This window comes from Saccoglossus kowalevskii, chromosome 4 (genome assembly GCF_978046115.1).
Source record: "Saccoglossus kowalevskii chromosome 4, keSacKowa6.1, whole genome shotgun sequence".
In the NCBI taxonomy this organism is placed as follows: domain Eukaryota; kingdom Metazoa; phylum Hemichordata; class Enteropneusta; family Harrimaniidae; genus Saccoglossus; species Saccoglossus kowalevskii.
This window is the reverse complement of record NC_140644.1, coordinates 5,133,549-5,159,247: the sequence shown is the minus strand read 5'-3', so window position 1 is coordinate 5,159,247 and position 25,699 is coordinate 5,133,549. Positions and strand designations below refer to the sequence as shown.

General features: G+C 33.7%; 1 protein-coding gene across 1 annotated transcript in view; it reads left to right on the top strand.

Annotated features, from left to right (window-relative positions):
- Positions 1-25,699, top strand: part of LOC100366978 (uncharacterized) — a 184,192-nt gene that overhangs the window by 21,921 nt on the left and 136,572 nt on the right. Inside the window, exons 2-3 of the mRNA XM_085497673.1 lie at positions 20,535-20,658; positions 21,893-22,771. Of these exons, the coding sequence (XP_085353799.1) occupies positions 20,535-20,658; positions 21,893-22,771 (1,003 nt within the window). The remainder of the gene's footprint in view (positions 1-20,534; positions 20,659-21,892; positions 22,772-25,699) is intronic.

Below are 25,699 nucleotides of genomic sequence, written 5' to 3'. Positions count from 1 at the left end.
ATCTTTAATTCTCTAATTTTGGTGAATATTTTTGTAATTTTTGGTAAAAAGTGATATTTTCGACTTCTTGTTGAAAACCGCAAGTCCAATTGCTTTGATATTACATATATAGGTACTACATGTGGACCTCTCTCAGATTTGTTCATTTTCTAATGATATCTTCTGTTCTTTAATTGCCATGTGCATTGCTAACAGTGGAGCTATCTCAGCCGACGGGCTGCTTGTTTTTGTATTCAGCTCATAAGAAAATACAAATACCCTCATTGTGATTTGTCTTTATTTTTGTGAAGCTGTTATGCATGAATAATATATAGTTGTCAAACCACATCATCAAAGCTTAAAATCAACCGACTGAATAAAATAATTTGCCAGTTTGTGCTAACCGATGCTTCCTAAAATAAAAACATGACTGCTGGGTATTTTCTGATAGTGTGGCTGATGATGCAGGATGACAATTCAATTTCACAATTGCTTGCAAAAAACGTGACAGGAAAAAACGTGACTACTCAATTCCACAATCGCTGCAAAAAACGTGATGGGAAAAAACGTGACTACTCAATTCCTCAACAACTGGAAAAAGTGTATCAACTAAATTCCAAAATAGCTGCAAGAAAAGTACAAACTCTATTCCATAACGACTGGAAAAAAAGTGACAACTAAATTCCACAATGACTGGAAAAAGTGTAACAACTCAATTCCACAACAGCTGCAAAAAACATAGCTAAATTCCACAATGACTGTAAAAAAAGTACTGGTAACAACTAAATTCCACAATGACTGTAAAAAAACGTAACAACTAAATACCACAAGGATTGCAAAAAAAACTTACTTTATCGTTGTTGATTCAGAAAACTACATTCATGCTTCTCTTGAAAATTTCATTTTTCTTTCTTGGTGTCATAAATGGTCACACTTATTGCATGCTTAGTTCCTTATCTCAGACAAACAGTGACAGGTTGCTATAAACTAATCTCTCAATAAATTTATAGACTGGATTAATGGTACAACTGATGGAAACATATTACAGCCTTAATAACAACAGTGTCTCATAATTCCATGGTGTGGGATTGATGAATGCTTGTTCAGGTATTCCCGGTCTTGATCTTTTCTGAAGCCAATTGATTGAATAATATTCAAGGAAAATATTTGTTAATTGGCACTAAAGTAATCAGGTTCATGGTCAACACGAATTTCAAGCCAAGGTATTGATGTCATAATTTTTAGTTCCCGTTCGGACGCAGATTTTGTTCAAACTTGGTTTGTACGTTGGACATTATAGGACCTTGATGCACATCATTTTGTTTTTCAGATAAGATTCAAAATGGCCGACTGGCGGCCATTTTGTTTTAATGCATGTGGTTCTAGTGCCATATATCTGACTTGCTGTGACTGATTATGTTCAAATTTTAAATATTCATTATACATCATGTCATAGATATACAGATATATTGGTTTGACGAATCTCGTCTAGGAAGTGCAATTAACATCATTTCTGGGGATTCCCCCGTTATTTTGTGGTTTGTTTTGGGGAATTTCTTGGTAAAACTTTGAAGTGCATCTATGTTCGTTCAGCTTTCCGTGTTTCATTTTCTCTTTAAACACATTTAAACACATATTAGGTCATTGATTCGTAAGATTGTCATGGGTGTTTTAATATTGGCCTGAAGAAAATAGAATGTGTGTACATGTGTTAACAAATGTGGGCTCACATCCCAATATCCTTTAGCTAAAGGCGCACTAACTGTATAGTCGTATATCCGGACTCCTTCAATAAATGTGGAATTGAATAGTCAGAGATATTAACATAACACTTCCTGTGCAAGGGGAACAATAGGATACATGTATTCGCTTCACCTGCATATTTCTAATGATTTTTCAATTACTCCTTTTTCATTTGGATTTAATATACTATTATATTATAATGTATCCTAACATATCTACGAAATATATATTTATCATGCTCATATCTGTTTTTTGCATCCATTTTATGCTGACACAAGAATAAGCTGATGTGTACATGTTATACCAGTGTAACGGGATGGTTGAGTGTGTGTGTTCTATTGGAAGGGGGAAACACTAGCGACTATTTGCAACAAGTGTTGCAAGTGTATTGACATACTGAACTGAATTTGAGTGCAAAAGTCAACTGTATTTATTTATTCAATTTCTACCTCAGGCTGAATATCAAAAAGGGTCGACCCCCTACCTTGGGTGAGTGTGCCACAGACTCAATGGGAAGGCCAATTCCACTGGCCAAGATTCATTCACTTAACGAATGCGACTTTGGGGGATCCTTGGTTAAGGTCTGCAGGTGCTTGTGTTCGACCGAGCCTGGTTGACGCCAGCATAGCGCATTAAACTGCCATTTGATAGGAAGATGGCCGCACAGCCCTGTCATGTAGTCCCAAACATGAATATGACTTCTGTGTCAAAAATGCACTATGTGTCAGCACCAGCACTTGCAATTTGCACATACCAAAAAAAAGTCAGGAGAGACAACAGTGACACTCAATGTCCGGAACTGTCGCCTGGCACAAAAAAAAAATATAAAAGAAAAAGAAAAAAAAATTTAAAAAAAATGTATTTAAATTTATCAGTTTACATGCATGTATATTATTATGACATTTTACCTTGCCCAAAATTGTCAACTGTTATTGCCTGATTTTGAAAAAATACCTAAAAACAGATATATAAGGTCAACCTTACCTTGTCTGTGAGTTAGCACCATTGAGCAAATTTCCCAATGGAGTATTTTCAAATTAATGTGTCCAAAAAAATAATTATGGACCATTGGTGGAATATAAAGTGTGTGGTCATTTTTATTTGAATCCTTTTTCAATTGGAGGCCATGTAAATTTTATTCCATCCATTAGGGAGGCCGCATACGTTGCTGTGGTTTGCCAATGCATGAGAGGCAGCGTAAATTACACTCCATATGTTATGGTGGCAGCATACAGAGTTGTATTTGTGGTTCTGTTAATTAAAGTATGTGTATATGTGATTGATATAAAGTGGTACATTGAACGTGCACCATATTGTTGGGATTGAGATCTCTACTCAGTGAAATATCAAAGTGGTCTGCAGGGTCTGCAAGTTGAATAAGTGTTTGGCCCTGCTTAAATGCTGCCCTCCCCAATATATGACCACAAATGAAAGTGGAAGTAATATGTTGTTTTGATGACTGACAAGGAAATTCCCCACCATAATTGCCATCGCAAACAGTATTTTATCATTTTTACAGCCATCAAAATTGTTGGGTCAGAATGTTCTAAACTTGTCAGTTCCACTGTAAAATTCTAGGCACGGAATCCGTGGAGGAGAGTATTGAATTCTGTCTTTGTTTCAAATGCTGTCACTACCAAGGAAGGATAGATGATAGCGTACGACTCCTAACCATGCATGGTGATATGTAATGATCTTTCAAATGTAATGCATACTTTGTGAGCACAGTGGAATTCCTATAGCTGTCATAATTCCCTACAAGTCAGTCACTTTACTCTGACTAATAGCATAGCAGAAAACAATCAAAGCTTATATTGTATTTGCATGACCTATGTGGAAATCTATGGCTCAAAATAGGTGTTATTCTTGTCAGTACTTCCTGTTCTGTATGGACGGCATAGTCAGCCTCTTTTTGTTATTGAAATCTTGAACATCTGTTCTCAACTTCACCAGTCACTGGTAGCATAGTTGTGGCATCAGACTCGTGATCGATAGACCCAAGTTCAAATCCTATCTTAGGCTGAATATCAAAAAGTGTCGACCCCTACCCTTGGTGAGTGTGCCACAGACTCAATCAGAAGGCCAATTCCACTGGCCGAGATTCATTCACTAACGAATGCGACTTTGGAGGAACCTTGATTAAGGTTCATTGGATATGAAGATGGCTGATCAGCCCTTTCATGTATTCCCAAACATGAATATGAGTTCTGTGGCAAAAATGCTCTATGTGTCAGCACTAACAGCACATACAAAAAAAAAAGTCAGGAGAGACAACAGTGACATTCAATGTTCGGAACTGTCGCCTGGAACAAAAACAATTAAAAAAAATAAAATTTAAAATGTGGTGTTGGAATTAAAACAAAAACAAAACATGGTCATATAAGTAACTTTCTGGAAGTTTTTTTTTCTACAAATAGTTACATTCCTTAGCACAAGCTTTAGTGTTAGGCCATGCTAAGAAAACGTGCGCGAATGATTGGAAACAGGTAAGTACAAGCTAAATCTGACTCGTTTTTAAGACCCGATCCAGACCCTTAGCATTGGCGAATGAAGTGTGCATGAATGCTTGAGAAGTTTCTCAATTATTTTTCTAAAAATATGTAAGCAATGAATATTAAAACTAATTATTGCTGTTATGGATGTAACAATACTTTCAGAAAAGTATCTATAAATGTGACAGTGTGAAGTTAAGGGTTCATAAATAATGCATAGTACTAACATATGGTACATTGTTTCATGAAATATGTACAGGTATATGGTATCTATCAGTTTAGGAGGTTCTAGGCAAATTGATGAATATTTGTCACTTTTGTCATGCGCTCATTGTTGTGGATTCATGCCATAAGGATACCGAAAATTGAAAAAAAAAATTAACTCTATTCTCATTGAAAATGGTCAAAACGTGCATTTTTGCATTGGTTTCTATGGTGAAATTATTTCTTAATTTCTCAAAATTTTGTTTGGTGAAATGAAAAGAAAATGTATATAATTATTGAAATGAATTCTAATATTGTTAAAACATTTAAAAAAATTAATATTTGAGTTAGTGGGATGTTATCTCCAATAATGCTTTGCAAATATGTGCAGTAACCTTGCTCAGTAGTGCAAAATTGTAATTTGGCTGCTTAAAGTATTGTAAATCTGAATATCTTGACTGGATGAAACTAAAAACAGCATCCGATTTTCCAAAAATAGCTAACCATATCTACAGAAAAACTTTTGTTCATTATTATGGGTGTTCAGTATGTGATGCTTCTCTGCTATGGTGATCTATGGCATTTTAAGTATGTATATGACTTTTGACCTGCACTTACTGAATATTCTGTCCAGATCTATTATATTGGTTTATTTAATACTCAGGTTGCCTTGACCTTTCTGTCTTGCTCCCAAGCATGTTTTTTGATATAGGATTTCACAGAAAGTAAGATTCTAAGAACTTTGGTTACTTCAACAGTTTGTAGTTGTTCTTTGGTTTGTCTGTAATTGTTGACAATGCCTCTAATTCAAAAAGAATTAATATTTGCCTTTTATGTGTAATTTTATTACTTTTATTTACTGAATTTGAAGAGTCTTTTGGTTTAAATGTGTAATTTTGCTGAAGTGCTAGTTATAAGTTGCCATACTTCAGTTGTTTTAGATGCATAAAGAGGTCATTGATCATCACCATAAGGTCAAATGAAAATAAGTGTGGTTCCGATAATCCTACTTTAATCTAAAGTTTATTTCCTTCCCTAAAGTTTTGCCCAAACATGAAAAATGATACAAAGTGTGACAAATTTGAGATTTGAATGAGATGTGAATGAAATAACCTTAATGTCCAGAATTTTGTTCAAATTGGTGATATTTTACTGTAAAACATCATCAAACTTGTCACTTAACTAATAAGCAAAATACATAAAAATAATCTCATAAATAGAAGGGGAAAAAAATCCGACCTACCCAATTGGTTTTTGAAGTGCATGTTATATTGGAACCTTACAATTTATGTTTTGGGGCATACTGTATAGTATAGCGAGGTGGACTTTTGAAAAATAGTTTTGTTCAACAACATGCTCCTGAAGTGGTATCACTGATTTGGATGTTGTGAAATTCATTTTTTGTCTTAATTTTACGTTAACAAATCAGTGCTGAAATAATGAAATAGAATGTTTACTTTATTGGCACTTTCTTTTTTGTCTCTATGGCCAATTAACGCTTAAAAAGGAAAATGGTGGAATTTTTCTGTGGGAATTTTTCTTTCATAATTTCTATAGTTCATGAATATATCTAATTATTGCCAATAGTCGATGTCTATATATTTTATCGTTTCGCGTATAAAAATAACAGACATTGTCCTCTTTGTCTTTTATAATTATCTAATGCATCATTTTGTGAAAATATAACAAATAGTGTCTGCCTTTGCTTTAAATATATGTGATATTTGTCATGCACATATGAATGAATTTTATTTAATGAATGTATTTGCCACACAGGAGCCACATGCGGTAAGATAATGTACCGGTACCGCTGAATTAGTTTGATTCAGAACATTGCAAGTTGCTCAGTTTCAAATATATTACAGAATACTAAGATTTCTGACATCACAGACATAAATATACTCAGAAACTGTATTTATTATAATTTAAATTCTCTCCATCACGGCAACTGGTTATCTCAAAATTAGTTACACAACTCAAATATTGTTTTTGATTTGAATCCAAATTAAAAAAAAGAAAAAATTGTAATTTATTAACTTTCCAGTAATATTTTCCTATTATATTAATCTAATTTACTCACATAATGCATTGCACATGTGCTCAGTAACATACGAGTGTATCTTGAACTGAATTCTAATGCTTTTCCTGCCATATTTATATTGTAAACACACACATTTGTCAGGTGTGTGCAGCTGTGAAAAAGAATAAGCGTTCTCATACCAGTTTCTATGATCAAATATTGACCATTGGTCAACACTATCTATCAGCTTGGCGATGAGGTATAATAAGGTGTTAATTGACAATCAATATTTGACTATATTACTGGTTCTACCTTGAACCATTGACACTCTGCTTTTATAATATAAATCATTTTTTCATTTTGATTTATTTCCCAATCACTTGAATGTTATTTGGATTTATTTAGTGTTTTGAAGGCATTGACCCAAGTATTCAATTTCAAACGCTATATATCTTGGCATATTTGTTTTTGCACCTCATTCTCATTTTCAGACATGTTTTAATGTATCGTTAGGTACTGGTAACCGGTTTCTCCAACAATTTTTGGAAAATTGTCTCTTATAAATTTAAGACAATATAGTCCAAATATATAGTCTTATGGCTCAAAACGTATAATAGGAGTTAAAAGGTATGTGGAAATCTATAGCTCAAAATAGGCGCGAAAACGTATGTGGAAATCTATGGCTTAATATAGGTGTTAAACCGTATGTAGAATTATATGGCTCAAAATAGGTATTAAAACGTATGTGGAAATCTATGGCTCAAAATAGGTGTTAAAACATATGTGGAAATCTATGCCTCAAAATAGGTGTTAAAACGTATGTGGAAATCTATGGATCAAAATGGTGTTAAAACGTATGTGGAAATCTATGGCTGTGTTGAAACGTATGTAAAAATCTATGGCTCAAAATAGGTGTTATACCGTATGTGGAAATCTATGGCTCAAAATAGGTGTTATATACCGTATGTGGAAATCTATGGATCAAAATAGGTGTTAAAACATATGTGGAAATTTATGGCTGTGTTGAAACGTATGTAAAAATCTATGGCTCAAAATAGGTGTTATACCGTATGTGGAAATCTATGGCTCAAAATAGGTGTTAAAACGTATGTGGAATTCTATGGATCAAAATAGGTGTTAAAACGTATGTGGAAATCTATGGCTCAAAATAGGTGTTAAAACATATGTGGAAATCTATGCCTCAAAATAGGTGTTATACCGTATGTGGAAATCTATGGCTCAAAATAGGTGTTAAAACGTATGTGGAAATCTATGCCTCAAAATAGGTGTTAAAACATATGTGGAAATCTATGCCTCAAAATAGGTGTTAAAACATATGTGGAATTCTATGGATCAAAATAGGTGTTAAAACGTATGTGGAAATCTATGGCTCAAAATAGGTGTTAAAACATATGTGGAAATCTATGCCTCAAAATAGGTGTTAAAACATATGTGGAATTCTATGGATCAAAATAGGTGTTAAAACGTATGTGGAAATCTATGGCTCAAAATAGGTGTTAAAACATATGTGGAAATCTATGCCTCAAAATAGGTGTTATACCGTATATGGAAATCTATGGCTCATAATAAGGGTTAAAAGTGTTATTCTTGTCAGTACTTCGTGTTCGGTATGGACAGCATAGTCAGCCGCTTTTTGTTATTGAAAACCTAAAGTTAATTATTATACTGATTACATTGATACTATGATAACAATTGACATTTCGTCAGCAGAACTGCGTGTGGGGTGATTCCCTCCTGTCTTTTCCACTACAAAAATTGGATAGTTGAATACAATTTCTTGCTGTATGTAAAGTTACAGGTTTTTTGCCAGAAGGATGACAAGGGGAAAATTAACTGTCTGCTATCGGTATTTTCTTTCTACCTGTCTGTTATCAGTGCATCAAATGATACAAAATTAGTGCAAATTCACCACCTACAGTTCAAGTTGACCTTGTAAGGCAACCCTGTATTTGTACATTAACTCTCTGATTGTGTATTGTCTGGAGTGAAGATGTTATTGAAACACAAATTCAGGTATTTATTTTTCTCTAATTGCAGATGTGTGTATTTCAGTGGATACCATTACCATGATACAACTGATCATTTTTATTCTCTAACCCAATATTTCATTTGTCAATGGATGCTGTTGTCATCAACATGATTGAGGGGGGTGGGGTGGGGGTGGTTGGCACACAGACAGAAAATAGAAACAGAAATATCAGGAAGATTTGAATTTTTGCTAAGAGTAAAATGAAATAGTTTTGACTGTTTATTGTTAAAAAACAAAAGGCAGTTTTCAAACTGGTTCTAGTTGTTTTTAGTCTCAGATATGCTTGAAAATAGGGATGATAATTTAGATCCGTTCATATGAATCCATCTGTATGTGTGTCATTTTTCAGACATGTTTATTGCCACAGTTGGTGGAAATGGCAACATATTTGGGAGACGTGTGATTGTCAGTTTGATGTATTACCTTTGCCCTGGCATGCTTTAACAAATTTAAATTGAACTTGGTATGGAAATGACAGATAGTGTGTCTGTATGGTTTGTGTGTGTGATATAATCAGTATCTCACAAATGCTTGGACCGATCAAATTCAGACCTACACATGCATAAGACATTATTATATCAGATATACGCATATACATTTGTTACATGATTCCATTTCCTGACAGTCAAATGGTAGCCATTTTGAGGCCAAAAGTATATTAAAATCACACATTTTCATCATTCCTGAATCAAATCTCCGCCATGTGTTGGCAGATTTGGTTTGAACTATGTACATACATTGAACATAATAGGACCTTTTCGGATCAGGTTAAAAATGGCCACTTGTAGCCATTTTGTTTTGATTATCTATAGATCTAAATGCCTGAACCAATCAATTTTTAAACTTGGGTACACGTTACATCATATCAGACATGCATTTGTTTCATGATCTGATTCAAGATGGCCGACTGGCAGCCATTTTAGTAATAACAACCAGTCAGTGTTTATTTATGAACTACAAAGATTTCTCAAAGGTTACTGTGAAGTTTGGGATTATTTGGTATTCCCTCAGGATTAGTAGGTACATTGTGCCTATAGCCATGCAAGTGTGAATAAAAAATAAATAAATGTCATTTTGCTAAAATTGTGTTAAAACGAAATACTAATATTTTGTAACTACATAAATGTCTGGTTTGGTCACTGTTTTTGGAGAATGGCAGCCCCGAAACAAGATTTGGTAGTCTGTGTGCCTTGGGCTACAGTTAATTCACACCCTGCTTTTTCAGCTTGGGTTAGACTACAATATTTATAATGTCTTCACTTTCTGTCCTTAAATAAGTTGAAATGTATACTGAACAGTTGTCCTTTAAAAATACTTCAGATTATAAAGGTCACATTCACTTCTTCTGATAACATAATCACAAATAAGATAGGTTTGATTTAGATATTATAATGGGTGTGTGGATGGGGGTTTCAGAAGTAGTATACTAAGAAGTTTAGTTGTCTCAAAAGTGGCTTAGGACTTTTTGTCCAAAATGACAACTAGCGACATTGGACATTTCTAATTATTCACTATATTCTAGATGTAAAATAATAAATTCAACAGAAAATGCTTAGGTTCTTTGTCTTAAATGATTGAACCAAATACGGACATTTTGAAAAAATAACTGATTTGTGATTTGTTAAAATATTAAACTTATTTTAACCATGGATAGGCATACCTGTGTGATTTACGTGAGTATATGTACTTCTAATAGAGCAAATACGGTATACAGGCCATCAGGTTTCGGTTTGCTATTCACTGGATGTCTATAAGTTTTGTGAAACTCCTAGCGACCTTTAGTAATTACCATACCTGCTGCCATAGTAAAGTGGTTTGACCTGACCGCTTAAATCTTAATTTATATCAACATACATTAAACAGGGTGACTTCTAATGTTATTTATTTAGCTATTCTGCTTTATGGTATCATTATGTTACAAAATTTCAGTTATTTGATAGGGTCTGTGTACTTCAAGAATGGTTTCTATAGTTACTAATGTTTTTTTTACATAATCATACCAACATTTTAATTGCTTAAAGGGGCTGTCTAGGCAAACAACATAAAACTTCCAGATGAAAGAGCTCCACAAATATAGGAGAATTCAGTTATAGTTAATTTTATATCATTTTTCATTCCTTAGATATTCAACTTTTTACCATCTCGATTCTTCAGCAAAGGATTATAGATAAAGTTTGACATCATATCAATTGTTGTGCAAAATTGAGGAAATGGAATGCTATGAATTGCCAGAATTGATGGGCAAACCATGTGTAGTTTAACTATGCTCTTTGTTTAGAAGAATTCCCAAAATGTGAATAGCATACAGAAGAGTTCTTCTGTCAACAGAATCAACAAAAATGTGCAATAAAAAAATGAGACCCTCTGGTACTTTTGATTCAATGGAGACCTAAGAAAAATAATTTTTCACACTAGTATGTTTAATTTTTGTGATCATAACCCAAGGAGTTTCTAACCGACCACAAGTAGTGGCTAGATTGGGGTTCTACAAAGATTTCAAACTTCTTAAACTTACGAGGTATTGTGTGAAAAAACTTTGGATAAGAGCTGTGTTGAAATTCATATACTATTCATATAAATTATGTTAATGACTTGAACGACACATTAAAAGATTCAGTAAACCAGGTAACATTAAATAATTATAAAATTAACTCTCTATTTTATGCAGATGACCTAGTATTGATTTCAACAACACAATTAGGTTTGCAAAATGCATTAAATAAGCTATCTGAATACTGCCACAAATGGAAACTCCAGGTAAATCTTAATAAAACCAAAGTTATGATTTTCAAAAAGGGAACAATGAGAAAGAGAGAGTTATTTCAATTCCAAGAACAAAATATAAGTTGTGTCAATTCTTATATTTATTTAGGTATAACTTTACAATCAAATGGAAAGTTCCAAGAAACAAGACAATGTTTAACAAACAAAGCTACTAGAGCAATGTATGCACTGTTGAAAGCAATGCCAAGAGAGACTGACTGTAGAACATTTATGCACCTTTTTCAGATATGTATTAAACCAATTTTGTTATATGGATCAACAACTTGGGGACATGACATACTAGACAATAATAGATGGGACAAAACACCAATTGAACAGTTACATTTGAAATTCTGCAAACAAATACTAGGTGTGTGTAAATTCTCGTCAAACGCAGCATGCAGAGCTGAACTTGGTGAATTCCCATTACTTATAGATATTCAGGAAAATCTTATTAAATACTGGTATCGTATTAATGCCTTACCAGACAGTAATATTACAAAACAAGCCTTTGAAGAACAAAAACAACAAAATTTAAATTGGTTTACATCAGTAAAAAACATGGTCTCCGAAAATATTACAAACTTGTCCTCGTCTGTCATACCTCAAAAATTACCACACAGTAAAATAAAAAACATACGAAACAACATCCAACAAAGGTATGTAGAGTTCTGGAAGTTGAGTGTAACAAATGATAATAGAAAACTGAGAACGTATATAAAGTTTAAAGACTCATACACTTTTGAACCATATTTGCTTTTATGTAATCTGAAACATAAAATCTTATTGACTCGTTTCAGAATAAGCAGTCATGTATTAGAAATTGAGAAGGGTAGACATACCCAACCCAAAATACCTTTAGAAGACAGAATCTGTAAGCAATGTTCCCAGATCAAAATTGAAAATGAAGAACATTTCTTCATGGAATGTCTTAGGTACCAAACAGAAAGACAAAAGCTATTTAATAATATCAGTATTCCAGAAGAATTGAAAAGTGATAACCAGATATTTAAATATATTATGAGTTCAAGAGAAGACGTACTAATAAGACAAGTTGGTGAATACTTATACAAAATATTTGAAATCAGAAATATCAATAACTGACATTTTACTTTTACTTTAATTTTATATGTATTGTACTTTATTACTAAAATTTTATTGCTGTTCAACCAATGGAAATTATTTCTAAGGATGCAATAAATTCATTATTATTATTATTATTATTATATTATTATACTTGTATGGTTATCAGTGCCTGAAAGTAACAATAGCACAAGACTACCAATTTTTGTACTGGGCTTACCATTTTTCAAAATTAGTCGCACAATTGGACTTCTAATGAAATTTACCAAAAAAAATAAATATAATTTGATTTTAAATGAATCTGTCTGTCTTCAAAGGTATGTGTTTTTTTTACACAAATTGAGCAATACATCATTTATTTATCTTCACACTATTTTGCATGGCTCTAAGTACCTACTAGACATAATGGATTACCCAATATTGTTATTTGACTAGCAACTCATAAAACTGGTAGCCCAGCAGGCTTCCAATAAATTTTGTTAAAATTCATACCCTGGTTAAGAGAACTCTGTAAAGGTTGTAGTGCTGATGGAATAAGCAATTGCATTTTGGCACACACACTCGCACTCGGGGCGATTTGTGGTCTAGATTATATAGTAAGCCGTATGTAACCATGATTTATTGAATACGTTTTTGTAGGATTCTAACATACATATATTTCACAGTGCTTAAAGCACTAGAAAGAAGTTACCCAGGGGTATGTGCATTGAACTGGGATTAGAATGTCTTTGAGTACAACTGTCTGTTACCTGTGTTCCAACAATATGCTTCAGTCAGTGTCGCGCGTATAACTGTCTGTTAACTGTATTCCAACAATATGCTCCAGTCAGTATCTCAGATTTCAATTTCAGATTACTGATCTTCAATGCATTGCAGTATTTTGGTATTGAATGAATTGAATTACTTGGTGCATCTGTGTTCTGTCATCTGATATCTAGATCCTGTATGTATATTAACAAGTGTCGGGGGTTGTGTAGCAATGAGAACGTGCTTAGGGTATTGAAGAGTTTCTAATTCTCCTGGGTGTTATGCTGCCAAGTGTGTATGTATGGAGTTGGGGGTTGGAAATGGTTTAAGAATACAGAAAGAAAAGGCAGAAAAAAATACATGTCAGTAACAACCAAAACATGAATTAATTATATTATATTTATAAACTCCAATGTGTGTACAAATGGAAAACACATTTTGTGTATTCCAAATGAAAGGTGGATACCAACAATGCTGAGTAATACTGTAGTGCATTAATTATTCACTGGGTTTTAATTTTACTATTTTCACTGGTAACATGAAATGTGGAAATAACAATAGAACTCATTGTTTCCCTGACAAGTTTGTGAAATAGCTGAAAACATCAAAATAGTGAAATATTAAATGAAATTGAATGCCAGTGAATTGTTTTGCAGTATTTCCTGCTGCCTGGAAGCGACTCAACCTTGACTCAACACTGTGCTCAAGGTAACTAAGCAACCAGGCAATCTGAAACTCTGTAATTTTTATTCCAAGTATCTCATTCTAAGATACAACCTCCTACTCCTTCCCAAATAACGGTTCAGCTTTTATGTATGGGATTAGAGTTATACCAATCTCTGGTTGTGTTAGGTGCATAAATTTAAAACATATTGAATTAATATAAATATCAATTTAAATATCTACCTTCATTCACTTTCAGGTGATGACAATTATTTTATTGGCTGAAATAATCAATTAAAAATAAGCAAGAATGAATTATATTAATAATCTTTTTTCATTTTTGAAAAATAGAACGACATACATTGCTAGTAAACATGCAGCTTATTATGCAGCTTGCATAAAAACATATTTTTGTTTGTTTGTTGCTTTGTTTATTGTGATTACCTGAAAGTCAATACATTAAATATTCTTGCAAGCTAAAATTTTGTCAACAACTCACCAAACTTATAATGAGCCACTAGAATTATCTTTTTATAAGATACAACAATGACCGAAGGTCACTGACCTCAATTATTGAGGGCGGCCATCTTTTTTTTTTTGCTTGTACATGTAGCTTTTTTTTTAGAATCACCTTTCAAAGAAATGTTATAAGTGCTAAACATGGTTCATAGTAGACGTAATTACTTTGTACAAAATGTTTATTAAGACGAATGTAAGCAATGTAACTAAATATTGTAACTAACGATTCTTTCACAAAAATGTTTTTATATTATATATTGGTGGTTGACAGGGTTGGGGTGTTAAGGATGTTAAACTGTATAACAATGGACATGTATTCTCATTTTGTTTACCAATCAACTTGAATGTCAATAGAAATTGTGTTTCTTTGGTATGAAATTAACAAAAAATTGTTGAAAATTCATAAAAATGTGCAAAATTCTGCTCCAACATTTTTGCTGGAAAAGCAATGGTTTTGTGAGAAACAACAGGTGGATGTTAGACTGCCTAGGTGCTCATTCTCGTAACATAATACAACACAAGAGATATTTTTAAACAGCTTTCTTCATGATAGTGATAAATAAATGTGAATATGTATTGAATAATGCCATAGTTGAATGTTTGCATACTTATGAGTGAGTTTAAATCATCTAATCTAACAAAATATTGGGTAGGTACGGTTCTTATTGCATTTGCTTCATTTTTTTTCCACAGTATATCTTTTAACAGGTTTTTTACATTAACTTTTTCACCACTAGACTTTCTCACCCAAATTTTTCTGCAACCTTTTCACATATTCTTCAATATTTCTAGAAATGAACCCTAATTTTAAAGCCAACAAACAAAATTTCAGTCAATTTTCTGTTTTTACTTTTTGGTTATTTTTGTCCCAATCTTCTGAAGGAAAGTGTGGACTATAAATACTAGTGGTGAAATGGTTAACCACATGCTTTACCTTATGCATAATAATCATAACATCTATTCTAGAATCAAAGTAACATATTTATAAAATGTTATATGACACATTGTATATTGAGTGATAAAGAAAATTATAATTTGCAAATAAAACAAATTTATTTTAAAATAAGCATTTTTATAATTTAGTCTGCCATTGTGGCTATAAATAAAATTTAGTTAAGTTGGATTTTAATGAGCATTTGTCAAAGTTAGTAAGCTGAATAAGGCGCTAAATGTAATGCTCAAAATGAATTAATATACATGATTGCCGAGCTATAAATAAGTCATGCGAATAATTTGTTACTAATTGTAATATTAATATCTCCAGCTGTGATATCATATGAACAAACTTAACAATAATATATACTGCTGTGTCTTTACAAACCAGGCATGTGTCAACACAAACCCACTAATTGTGTGCATCTTTCTTGGCAACCTGGTTTCCTATCTGACGTTGCTATGACAGCATATTCCCAAGAAACTAGCTGCATGTCCTAGCTGCTGTTAACTAGTGCCTGTTGCCTGTGACAATGCCCAAAATGAAAAAACTTATGGATTGTGTGTGTGTGTACCGGATCACATTCCAAATTCAAACATACATACAATGTACATGTATATGAGACATATGCACATCAATTTGTTTCACAATCCAATTAAAATGGCCAAATGGTGGCCATTTTTGTGCTTGAAATTCATCAAAATCAAGGATCTGTGCCATCTTGGCCATGTATACACTATAGGACATTATGGGATCTTGATGCATTTCATTTTGTTTTTTAAATCAGAATAAAAATAGATGACTGCTGCTATTTTGTTTTAATGAATGCTCTTCCAAAGCCACATCTCTGACATAGGCTGTTTGTTTGTGTTCAAACTATGTATATTTAATACCTCACAGGGACTATGTAATGCAATTACATGTTTACCTCTGATTAGTTTATTATAACTGAGCGCATGGTGTGTTATATGCTTACTTGTTGTGCCTTATTAGCATATGACTGGTAGTTCTGTCAAATTTCTCTTTTTTTTTTTGGTTCTCGAAATTGGTCATGTGATAAAAAGGTTATCATCTGATATCACTGATTTGAAGATCTCATTGATACCCATGGTGTCATGGTCTGTATTATCCACTCAACTTGAGTCTGTCAGTTCTATCAATCAGCTCTACAAACATATGATAACCTTGTAGTGTGTACCTATTGTTAGGCTTCAGATAGGAGTGCAAAAATAGACACAAATGGGATCTTACCTGATTTTCATCGAACATCAGCAATCAGTCTTTTTTTTCCCTCAAAATGTCTGATTTTTATTTAATGATTGTGAAAGTGTTTTCTGTTAAATTTACTATTTACATCACAAAAATAACAAATAAATAAAAATTGTTGCATCTCGAAATGTTAAAAGGTACCGGTAATTTTGAAACAAATGTAGGAAATAAAATAAGATCTGGGTTCAACAGAAAATATTTTATAAGTGTGAAATAAAATGTCATGGAAAAAATCACATAGTTTAGAAATTTTTTTTAGTGACATTGACTGAACATGTTGTATATTTTTTATTGATATGAAACCTAATATTACTGTTGCAAATTGTTGAAATTTTAACATATACCGGTAGTTTAGTTTCAGAGTGATAATATTTTTCTATTATATGCAAATTACACATCATGGTCATTAATGCAAAATGTATTTATGCCAGCAGTCTGAAATGGTCATGTCTAAAAATATATGTTAAACCAAGAGATATAAAAACATCAGATTTGACAGTATGCCCTCTATTAAAGCTGATATGACACTGATGTGAATATATTTGTTGTGACACAACTAGTGCTCCTTTCTTGGCACCTCATTAACGCAACAGAATATATTGTATCGATATAAAGTGATATATGAAAACAGAATTTGTAATTTAGTAAAATGAAAAATACATTTTGTAAACAAAATAAATATTACATGCAAGACGAAGGAAATGAGCAGCCACCCATTTTCTTTTCACCTCAAGTCACCTATACAACCATATACAGTCTTTATCTGGAAAACCCCTCTACACTGCAATCAGTAAGCATACCCAATAATTTTGAGGGTTCCTTTTTGACTTGAGATCCCTACAAAATCAGGTCTGTTAGAAGGCATGCTGATGTATAAAGCACATTACTGGGGCTTGTAGGTTGATAAACTAACCCAGATACAGTAGCCAAGTTATTGGCTTTGTTGTTATAACATCAACCGGACTGTCAGTTTAACAATTAAAATATTGAATACAATGTCAAAACCATTAGGCAGCATCAATTGTTAATGGATTGCTTCAAGATGGTGACCTACTTTCTAAAGGTCAAAATGTATAGTAGTCTTGTGTTTGTTATTACCTTTTAAATATTGTTTTAAATCAGAAATCTCATAATTATTTTTCGGATCGATGGATTCAAAATTATTAACTGACATTTACTGTATTAAATTCTATCTGATTTAGAGTAGCTTTCATTTACACCTTACTTGTAGGGTTACATTCAAAAGTATTGACTGATATTTACTGTATTAAATTCTATGTGATTTACAGTATCTTTCATTTACTCTTTCATTTTACACAGCGTTACACTCTCTTCAGTACCACAAATGTCATCCCAGCTACCTCCATACCTTACCCCTCTTATATCAGACTAAACTCGGATTCCAGCATTTGAATCATGAATCACAATTCAAGCAATCGAAAATATCTGCATTTCTTCATTTTATATGTAAATCAGTATTTTTTTTTATTTTAGCTCAAAATTCCTAGAATAAGTCGTGACAGCTTAATGTTAATAAAAACTAAAAATAAAACTCAGACAGCTGTACCCGCTCTCAATGCATGCTTAATAGTTTGTTAGGTGGATTTCCTCATCAATCATATACCTATCTACTGGGATTCCCTTACTGGCCTCAATGTCCAGATCATTGTTGTCATGTCGACTGGGTGACTAGCTTCACTGTATTTACCCCAGGCTGTAGAGTTTTACCAGCAATTATTTTTACATAAATCCCTGAGGGATTCTTGTATTGCATTGAATAAGGTGTCTACTTTTTCAGTGTATATTGAAGCTGATGAGTACAAACTTGGACTAATGAGGGCGCTGTTTTATTGACACCGTACATTGCTGTTGAGGATCACCAATCATTATAAAAGGGTTTATAATTATTGCTGTAATTCTTGTTGTCAAAACTTTAGTGCATTATTATCTGCAGCAAACTAAATTTTATACCAGAATTGGTCATTTTGAACAAAATGGCCATAATTTGGGAGAATTTTTGAACTAAATATGGAAAAATTGTACAGATTTGAACATCCCAGTTTTTCCATGTCAAAATTGGATTGCAACATTTTGCTTATTTTTCAGTAATTCCCTTCTAATTTCTCAGTTAATTTTAAACTGAAATCAACATAATTTCTCATTGGCCACAATTTTTTATTCAAATATTTGAAAAATGTCAAAACAATTATGAGGATCCAATTTGTATAAGATAACAGAAGTTGACTGTGGCACTTTATATACTTACTGAACTAGATCTAGTTAAATTTTTTTTTTATTCATTTCAAAATAGCTCATTTCCTGAATTTGATAAAATAAACTGTACTGTGCTGTAGATATTCATTCAATAAAATACTTTGAATATGAAGATTATTTTTAAAAATAGTAAATGATAGTTGTAGATATTTGTGTTTATACTGCTGAACTAATGTATCGGTGTCTTATCAAATACATAAATGAGTATTTAAAATAAAAAAAAAATTCTAATCAAAGACCATCATCACTGATAAACTCAAAGCATGATATTGTATCCATACCCCTTCTATCGTGTCAATTAAAACATCTGATTTTTTAGTTATTATGAGGGCTTGATATATAGTCTTGCTGCGGCATGCACGGTGTACTGCAATTGTGCAGTCAGTCAATTGTTTAATTGATTGATTATGGGATCAGAAAGCCTTCGTCAAGTGTGTCAACATTCGTATTCTTATCACACCAAGGGATTTGTCAGAAAAACAATCATTCATTCCACAGGAAAAAAAAGAGAGAAAAGAATTACACTAAAAAATGATTAAAAAAATCAGCATTCAGAAATAAAAGAAGAATGTAACGAATAAACATGTTTCCTGTTTGAAAGAATATTTACAGAGCCGTAGGCTTTATTAGCTCCGCTGTCGACTTTGTCGAGCGGAGCTTATCATATGAGTGATTGTCCGTCGTCGTCGTCGTCGTCCGTCGTCGTTCGTGTCAATGTTTTACTTTTTCGACTTCTTCTTGAAAACTACAAGCCTGAATGTTTTGATACTTGGTGTATATGTACCTTGGGTAGACCTCTCTCAGATTTGTTCATTTCATGATGATATCTTCAATTCTCTAATTTTGGTGAATATTTTTGTCATTTTTAGTAAAAAGTGATATTTTCGACTTCTTGTTGAAAACCGCAAGTGCAATTGCTTTGATATTACATATATAGGTACTACATGTGGACCTCTCTCAGATTTGTTCATTTTGTAATGATATCTTTAATTCTCTAATTTTGGTGAATATTTTTGTCATTTTTGGTAAAAAGTGATATTTTCGACTTCTTGTTGAAAACCGCAAGTCCAATTGCTTTGATATTTACATATATAGGTACTACATGTCGACCTCTCTCAGATTTGTTCATTTTGTAATGATATCTTCAATTCTCTAATTTTGGTGAATATTTTTGTAATTTTGGGTAAAAAGTGATATTTTCGACCTCTTGTTGAAAACCGCAAGTCCAATTGCTTTGATATTACATATATAGGTACTACATGTGGACCTCTCTCAGATTTGTTCATTTTGTAATGATATCTTTAATTCTCTAATTTTGGTGAATATTTTTGTACTTTTTGGTAAAAAGTGATATTTTCGACTTCTTGTTGAAAACCGCAAGTCCAATTGCTTTGATATTACATATATAGGTACTACATGTGGACCTCTCTCAGATTTGTTCATTTTGTAATGATATCTTTAATTCTCTAATTTCGGTGAATATTTTTGTAATTTTTGGTAAAAAGTGATATTTTCGACTTCTTGTTGAAAACCGCAAGTCCAATTGCTTTGATATATTATACATATAGGTACTACATGTGGACCTCTCTCAGATTTGTTCATTTTCTAATGATATCTTCTGTTCTTTAATTGCCATGTGCATTGCTAACAGCGGAGCTATCTCAGCCGACAGGCTGTTTGTTTCATACTTGAAATGTCACATAAATATCACTCCATATGATATGATATGGGCAGCCTTCAGCACAATGTCAGTACATTAGCTTTTTGCTAAACATGTGATTGTTGTTATTCCAGATCTACTCCTGACAAGGACAGGGAAAGAATGAAGGAGTTGGACCGAATGAGACGGCATGAAATGCACACAACCATGAAAAAGGAGCCAATTGATAATGCTCCTTTGTTTGGTAACCCAGTTAAGGTACGGTAATGTGTTTCAGTATTGCTGTCTGTGGAGTTTTCTTTTTCTTAGGCTTATCCAAATAACTCTTGTCTAAATGACATAACTACACAGCATTTCCAGTCACTCTGGCCTGACAATTTTTTTTCATCTAACTGAGTGATAATGACAAAAAAACACATCATATTAGTAACCCTTCAACTTACGTGTACGTTTGTTTGAACAAATTTGAAGTCAATGCAAGATTGTGCCTGATTGGCTATCCAATTCAAACACCTGACAGTCAGACCAATCACAGAGCAGCTTGTTTGTTGACAGGTTTTTTGATGTATCAAATTCTGCCTAGTACTGTAAAATACTTTATTCTTACTTTATGTACTGCAAACCACTTTATTTCTGTAAAAAATTAATTTTCAAAAAATTTGCAAAGAGAATTTTAAGCAGTGAAATTTTTAGAAGCTTTTTGAGCAGAGTGTCTTTTCATGTGGCTGAAAATACGGCTTTGCGTTGCCTGGTATTGTACCAATGCATCTTGGGACATGTAATGTAAATAACCAACCCTTTACTTGGTATGAAAACAAGCGTTACCACATGATTGCATGCCGTGAAAAAAACAGTAATGTCACTAACAGTTTGGATTAACACTTTGATTTGAGTAAATCTGTTTGCAAGTCGTTTTAAAGACTAGCATGGATGTTTGAAACTATGCCTTCTTGTCAACTTTTAGCTGTCAAAATCAAATTCTACAAATTAAAAATACTCTATTCTGCTTGTCAAAAATATTAATTCAAGGGAGCTCTCTGACCAGATGCATCACTACGGAGTTCTCTTATCTCTTATCATCGCATCTCATTGGTGCGCTCTAGATTTTCTGTCTGCAAATAGGATAATTGAGAACATAAATCATAATGTAATTTTTAATAATTCGTCTTGAGATTTTTAATAAATTAAAAAAAAATCTAAATTTACTACAGAGACAGAGAGAGCATAGATCTGCTGTTCCAAATACTATGATTGAGTAGGTCATGTATTCAGTGGAACTACGTGAGAGAGAATGGACCACTATTTGAGGGGGAAGACGAGTGCTCACTCTCTCTCACTCTCAACAAAATCTCAGCATCCATTTATATATATTCCCACAAAATATACCATAAAATTTGCTGTTGGCAAAAGTTTGACTGTGCTTTGTGGCATACAATCACATGTGTTAGTCTGAGAATAATGAGTACTCAGTCTATTTTTGTTGCATTCACAGGTAGCCAAACCTATCGATGATATGAGCAAAATGATACACAACACACTTGGAAGCTATGAGACTGTGAAGGACCAGTTGACTGAACGGAGTAATTATCTGTTGCTTGGAATCCCTAAACAACCTCCGACACCTGTTGTAGGCAAGGGTAATGACGAAATCTTCACTGTTCCAAGTGGGGTTACTCACAATGGTACTGACAAGGCCATGATGCCTGGTCATTGTAGTGCCGCTACTTCTGTTAAAATGAAAACAGAAACCAAGCCCAAAACGGCAGATCACAAAGCCAGCCGCAAAAAGTCTCACCGACCAAGTGAGAGGAAGTTGTCCGTAGACAAGAACAAGGTGAAAAAACATAACGCTTCACATCATATCTCCTCCGCGTCCGAGACCAATACTACTCTAGCTCACATTGATAACAAACATTCATCTGACAGCGCGAAAAGAAAAGATGATAAGTCATCGTCATTGTTGTCCTCACATACTGTTAGCCCTCCCAGAACTGAACATTCTCACTCAAGTGGCAATAGACTAGACACTGAACCTTTCATGAAATCCCCAAAAGAGTCTACCCCAATTAAAAAGGAAGATGGTTTTCCCCCTCCATATCCCAGGCCATCCTTGTTTGCCCAGATGACACCTGAAATGGCCAAGGTTATATCTCCGCTGAAGGATTTGGTGAATTGTGATAATGACAGTAGTAAACTCTCAACACCATCGCCAGCTAACACTGCCAAGCCATCCGAATCAACCACTAAAACAACATTCAATGGTGTGATCGTGGAGTCCGAGAGTCGCAAATCAGATATTAATTATAGGCAAGGTAGAACGGACAAGGCTTCTATCAAAAAAACGCTGCCTCCTCTCAAACTGCCTCAGTTGGTGAGTAGAATATTTTTAATATTATTTGATCAGGATTTTGTTGGATTGCAGGTTGTGGACATTGTATGCAGGTATATAGAATATGTGACTTCCAAGCATGTATCAGACATAATCACAGTCTAGCACTCTACATACACGTAACAGATGTAATCGCACCGTCTAGCACTCGACATACATGTAACAAGCGTAATCACCGTCTAGCACTCAACATACATGTAACAGACATAATCACAGTCTAGCACTCTACAAACACGTAACAGATGTAATCGCACCGTCTAGCACTCTACATACATGTAACAAGCGTAATCATCGTCTAGCACTCAACATACATGTAACAAGCGTAATCACACTGCCTAGCACTCAACATACATGTAACAGACATAATCACAGTCTAGCACTCAACATATATGTAACAAGCGTAATCACTGTCTAGCACTCAACATACCTGTAACAAGCATAATCAGTCTATCACTTGATATACATGTAACAAGCATAATCACTGCCTAGCACTCAACATACATGTAACAAGCGTAATCACAGTCTTGCACTCAACATACATGTAACAAGCGTAATCACAGTCTAGCACTTAACATACATGTAACAAGCGTAATCACAGTCTAGCACTTAACATACATGTAACAAACGTAATCACAGTCTAGCACTCAACATACATGTAACAAGCGTAATCACATCGTCTAGCACCTTACATGTAACAAGCGTAATCACAGTCTAGCACTCTGCATGCACCAATTAGGCGTAATCACACTGTCTAGCACTCTACATACATGTAACAAGTGTAATCAGTCTAGCACTCAACATACCTGTAACAAGTGTAATCAGTCTAGCACTCAACATACATGTAACAAGTGTAATCAGTCTATCACTCAACATACATGTAACAAGCGTAATCACTGCCTAGCACTCAACATGCATGTAACAAGCGTAATCACAACGTCTAGTACTCAACATACATGTAACAATCGTAATCACACTGTCTAACAATTCACATACATGTAAGCGTAGTCACACTGCCTAGCACTCAACATACATGTAACAAGCGTAATCACACTGCCTAGCACTCAACATTCATGTAACAAGCATAATCACACCATCTAGCACTCAACATATATGTAACAAGCGTAATCACTGTCTAGCACTCAACATACCTGTAACAAGCATAATCAGTCTATCACTCGATATACATGTAACAAGCGTAATCACTGTCTAGCACTCAACATACCTGTAACAAGTGTAATCAGTCTAGCACTCAACATACATGTAACAAGTGTAATCAGTCTAGCAATCAACATACATGTAACAAGTGTAATCAGTCTAGCACTCAACATACATGTAACAAGTGTAATCAGTCTAGCACTCAACATACATGTAACAAGTGTAATCACACTGTCTAACAATCCACATACATGTAACAAGTGTAATCATTCTAGCACTCAACATACCTGTAACAGGTGTAATCAGTCTAGCATTCAACATACATGTAACAAGTGTAATCACACTGTCTAACAATCCACATACATGTAACAAGTGTAATCAGTCCAACACTCAACATACCTGTAACAGGTGTAATCAGTCTAGCATTCAACATACATGTAACAAGTGTAATCACACGGTCTAACAATCCACATACATGTAACAAGTGTAATCAGTCTAGCACTCAACATACCTGTAACAAGTGTAATCAATCTAGCACTCAACATACCTGTAACAGGTGTAATCAGTCTAGCATTCAACATACATGTAACAAGTGTAATCACACTGTCTAACAATCCACATACATGTAACAAGTGTAATCACAGTCTAGCACTCAACATATCTGTAACAAGTGTAATCAGTCTAGCACTCAACATACATGTAACAAGTGTAATCAGTCTAGCACTCAACATACATGTAACAAGTGTAATCAGTCTAGCACTCAACATACATGTAACAAGCGTAATCACACTGTCTAACAATCCACATATTTGGTCACAGGCTACCCGACTCATGTTTCTGATGATGTAACCTGAGTAAGAATGAATTCGGTAGACTAGAGAAAAGAGTACATGCATGTTGTATGTCTTTGTTTATAGCTATGTGATGCTAGCTGTCTGTTGACCCTATAGGTCACGACACCATGCTGTGAACCTCTTGTAAATCCTTACCCTACTCTATGAAAAGAATGTTACACCATCTTACTGCAGAGATGCAAGGTTATACGTGTGTTTATCCTACTTGTCTGGGGAGAGGAACATGGATATAAAGGGGCCTATAGTTTTTTTCTTACTATACGTAACCTGCAAACAGTTTTTGAAATTGAGTGTCGTACTGATTCCAAAGTTCTCACTCTATGCATTATTTAATGGCGCATCGAGTTTACAGTTTATCGCAACAAATTTGCTCAACAGATATTAACTTTCGTATCTCCATTATCATCGATACCCTTATTCTCGTCAGTAATCAGACCTCTCCTTTTGATATTACCCGTTAAACAGCTTACCCCCTGCTATCTGGATGGTACGCCAAACTATTTCTACATTACACTATTTATTACATCGTGATGTACTAGTACTTTGGAGATGCAGTAATTTTCTTTTTGTGTTTGAAATCATTTGTGGATAAGATTACTTACATTTTTCATTTCTAAGTAAGAACGCATTGTGTACAAATTCTCTTACAGATTTGATAATATTTTTATCTATGCTTTGCAATAAATGAATAAATTGTTTGGAGATTGGTTTGTATTTTGATGGGAAACCTTGCTGTCGACAAATATTTCCAAAGTGATAGATATTTGGGGCATTCCATGAAAAAGTGTGGTTTCATCTTTGATTTCCTGAAATGAGCATTTACCACAAATTCTATTTTCTAAAGGTGTTTTGGGATTAGTATGTCTCCCATTTGCAGTAGCTAGTTTATGGTTGCTTGTTC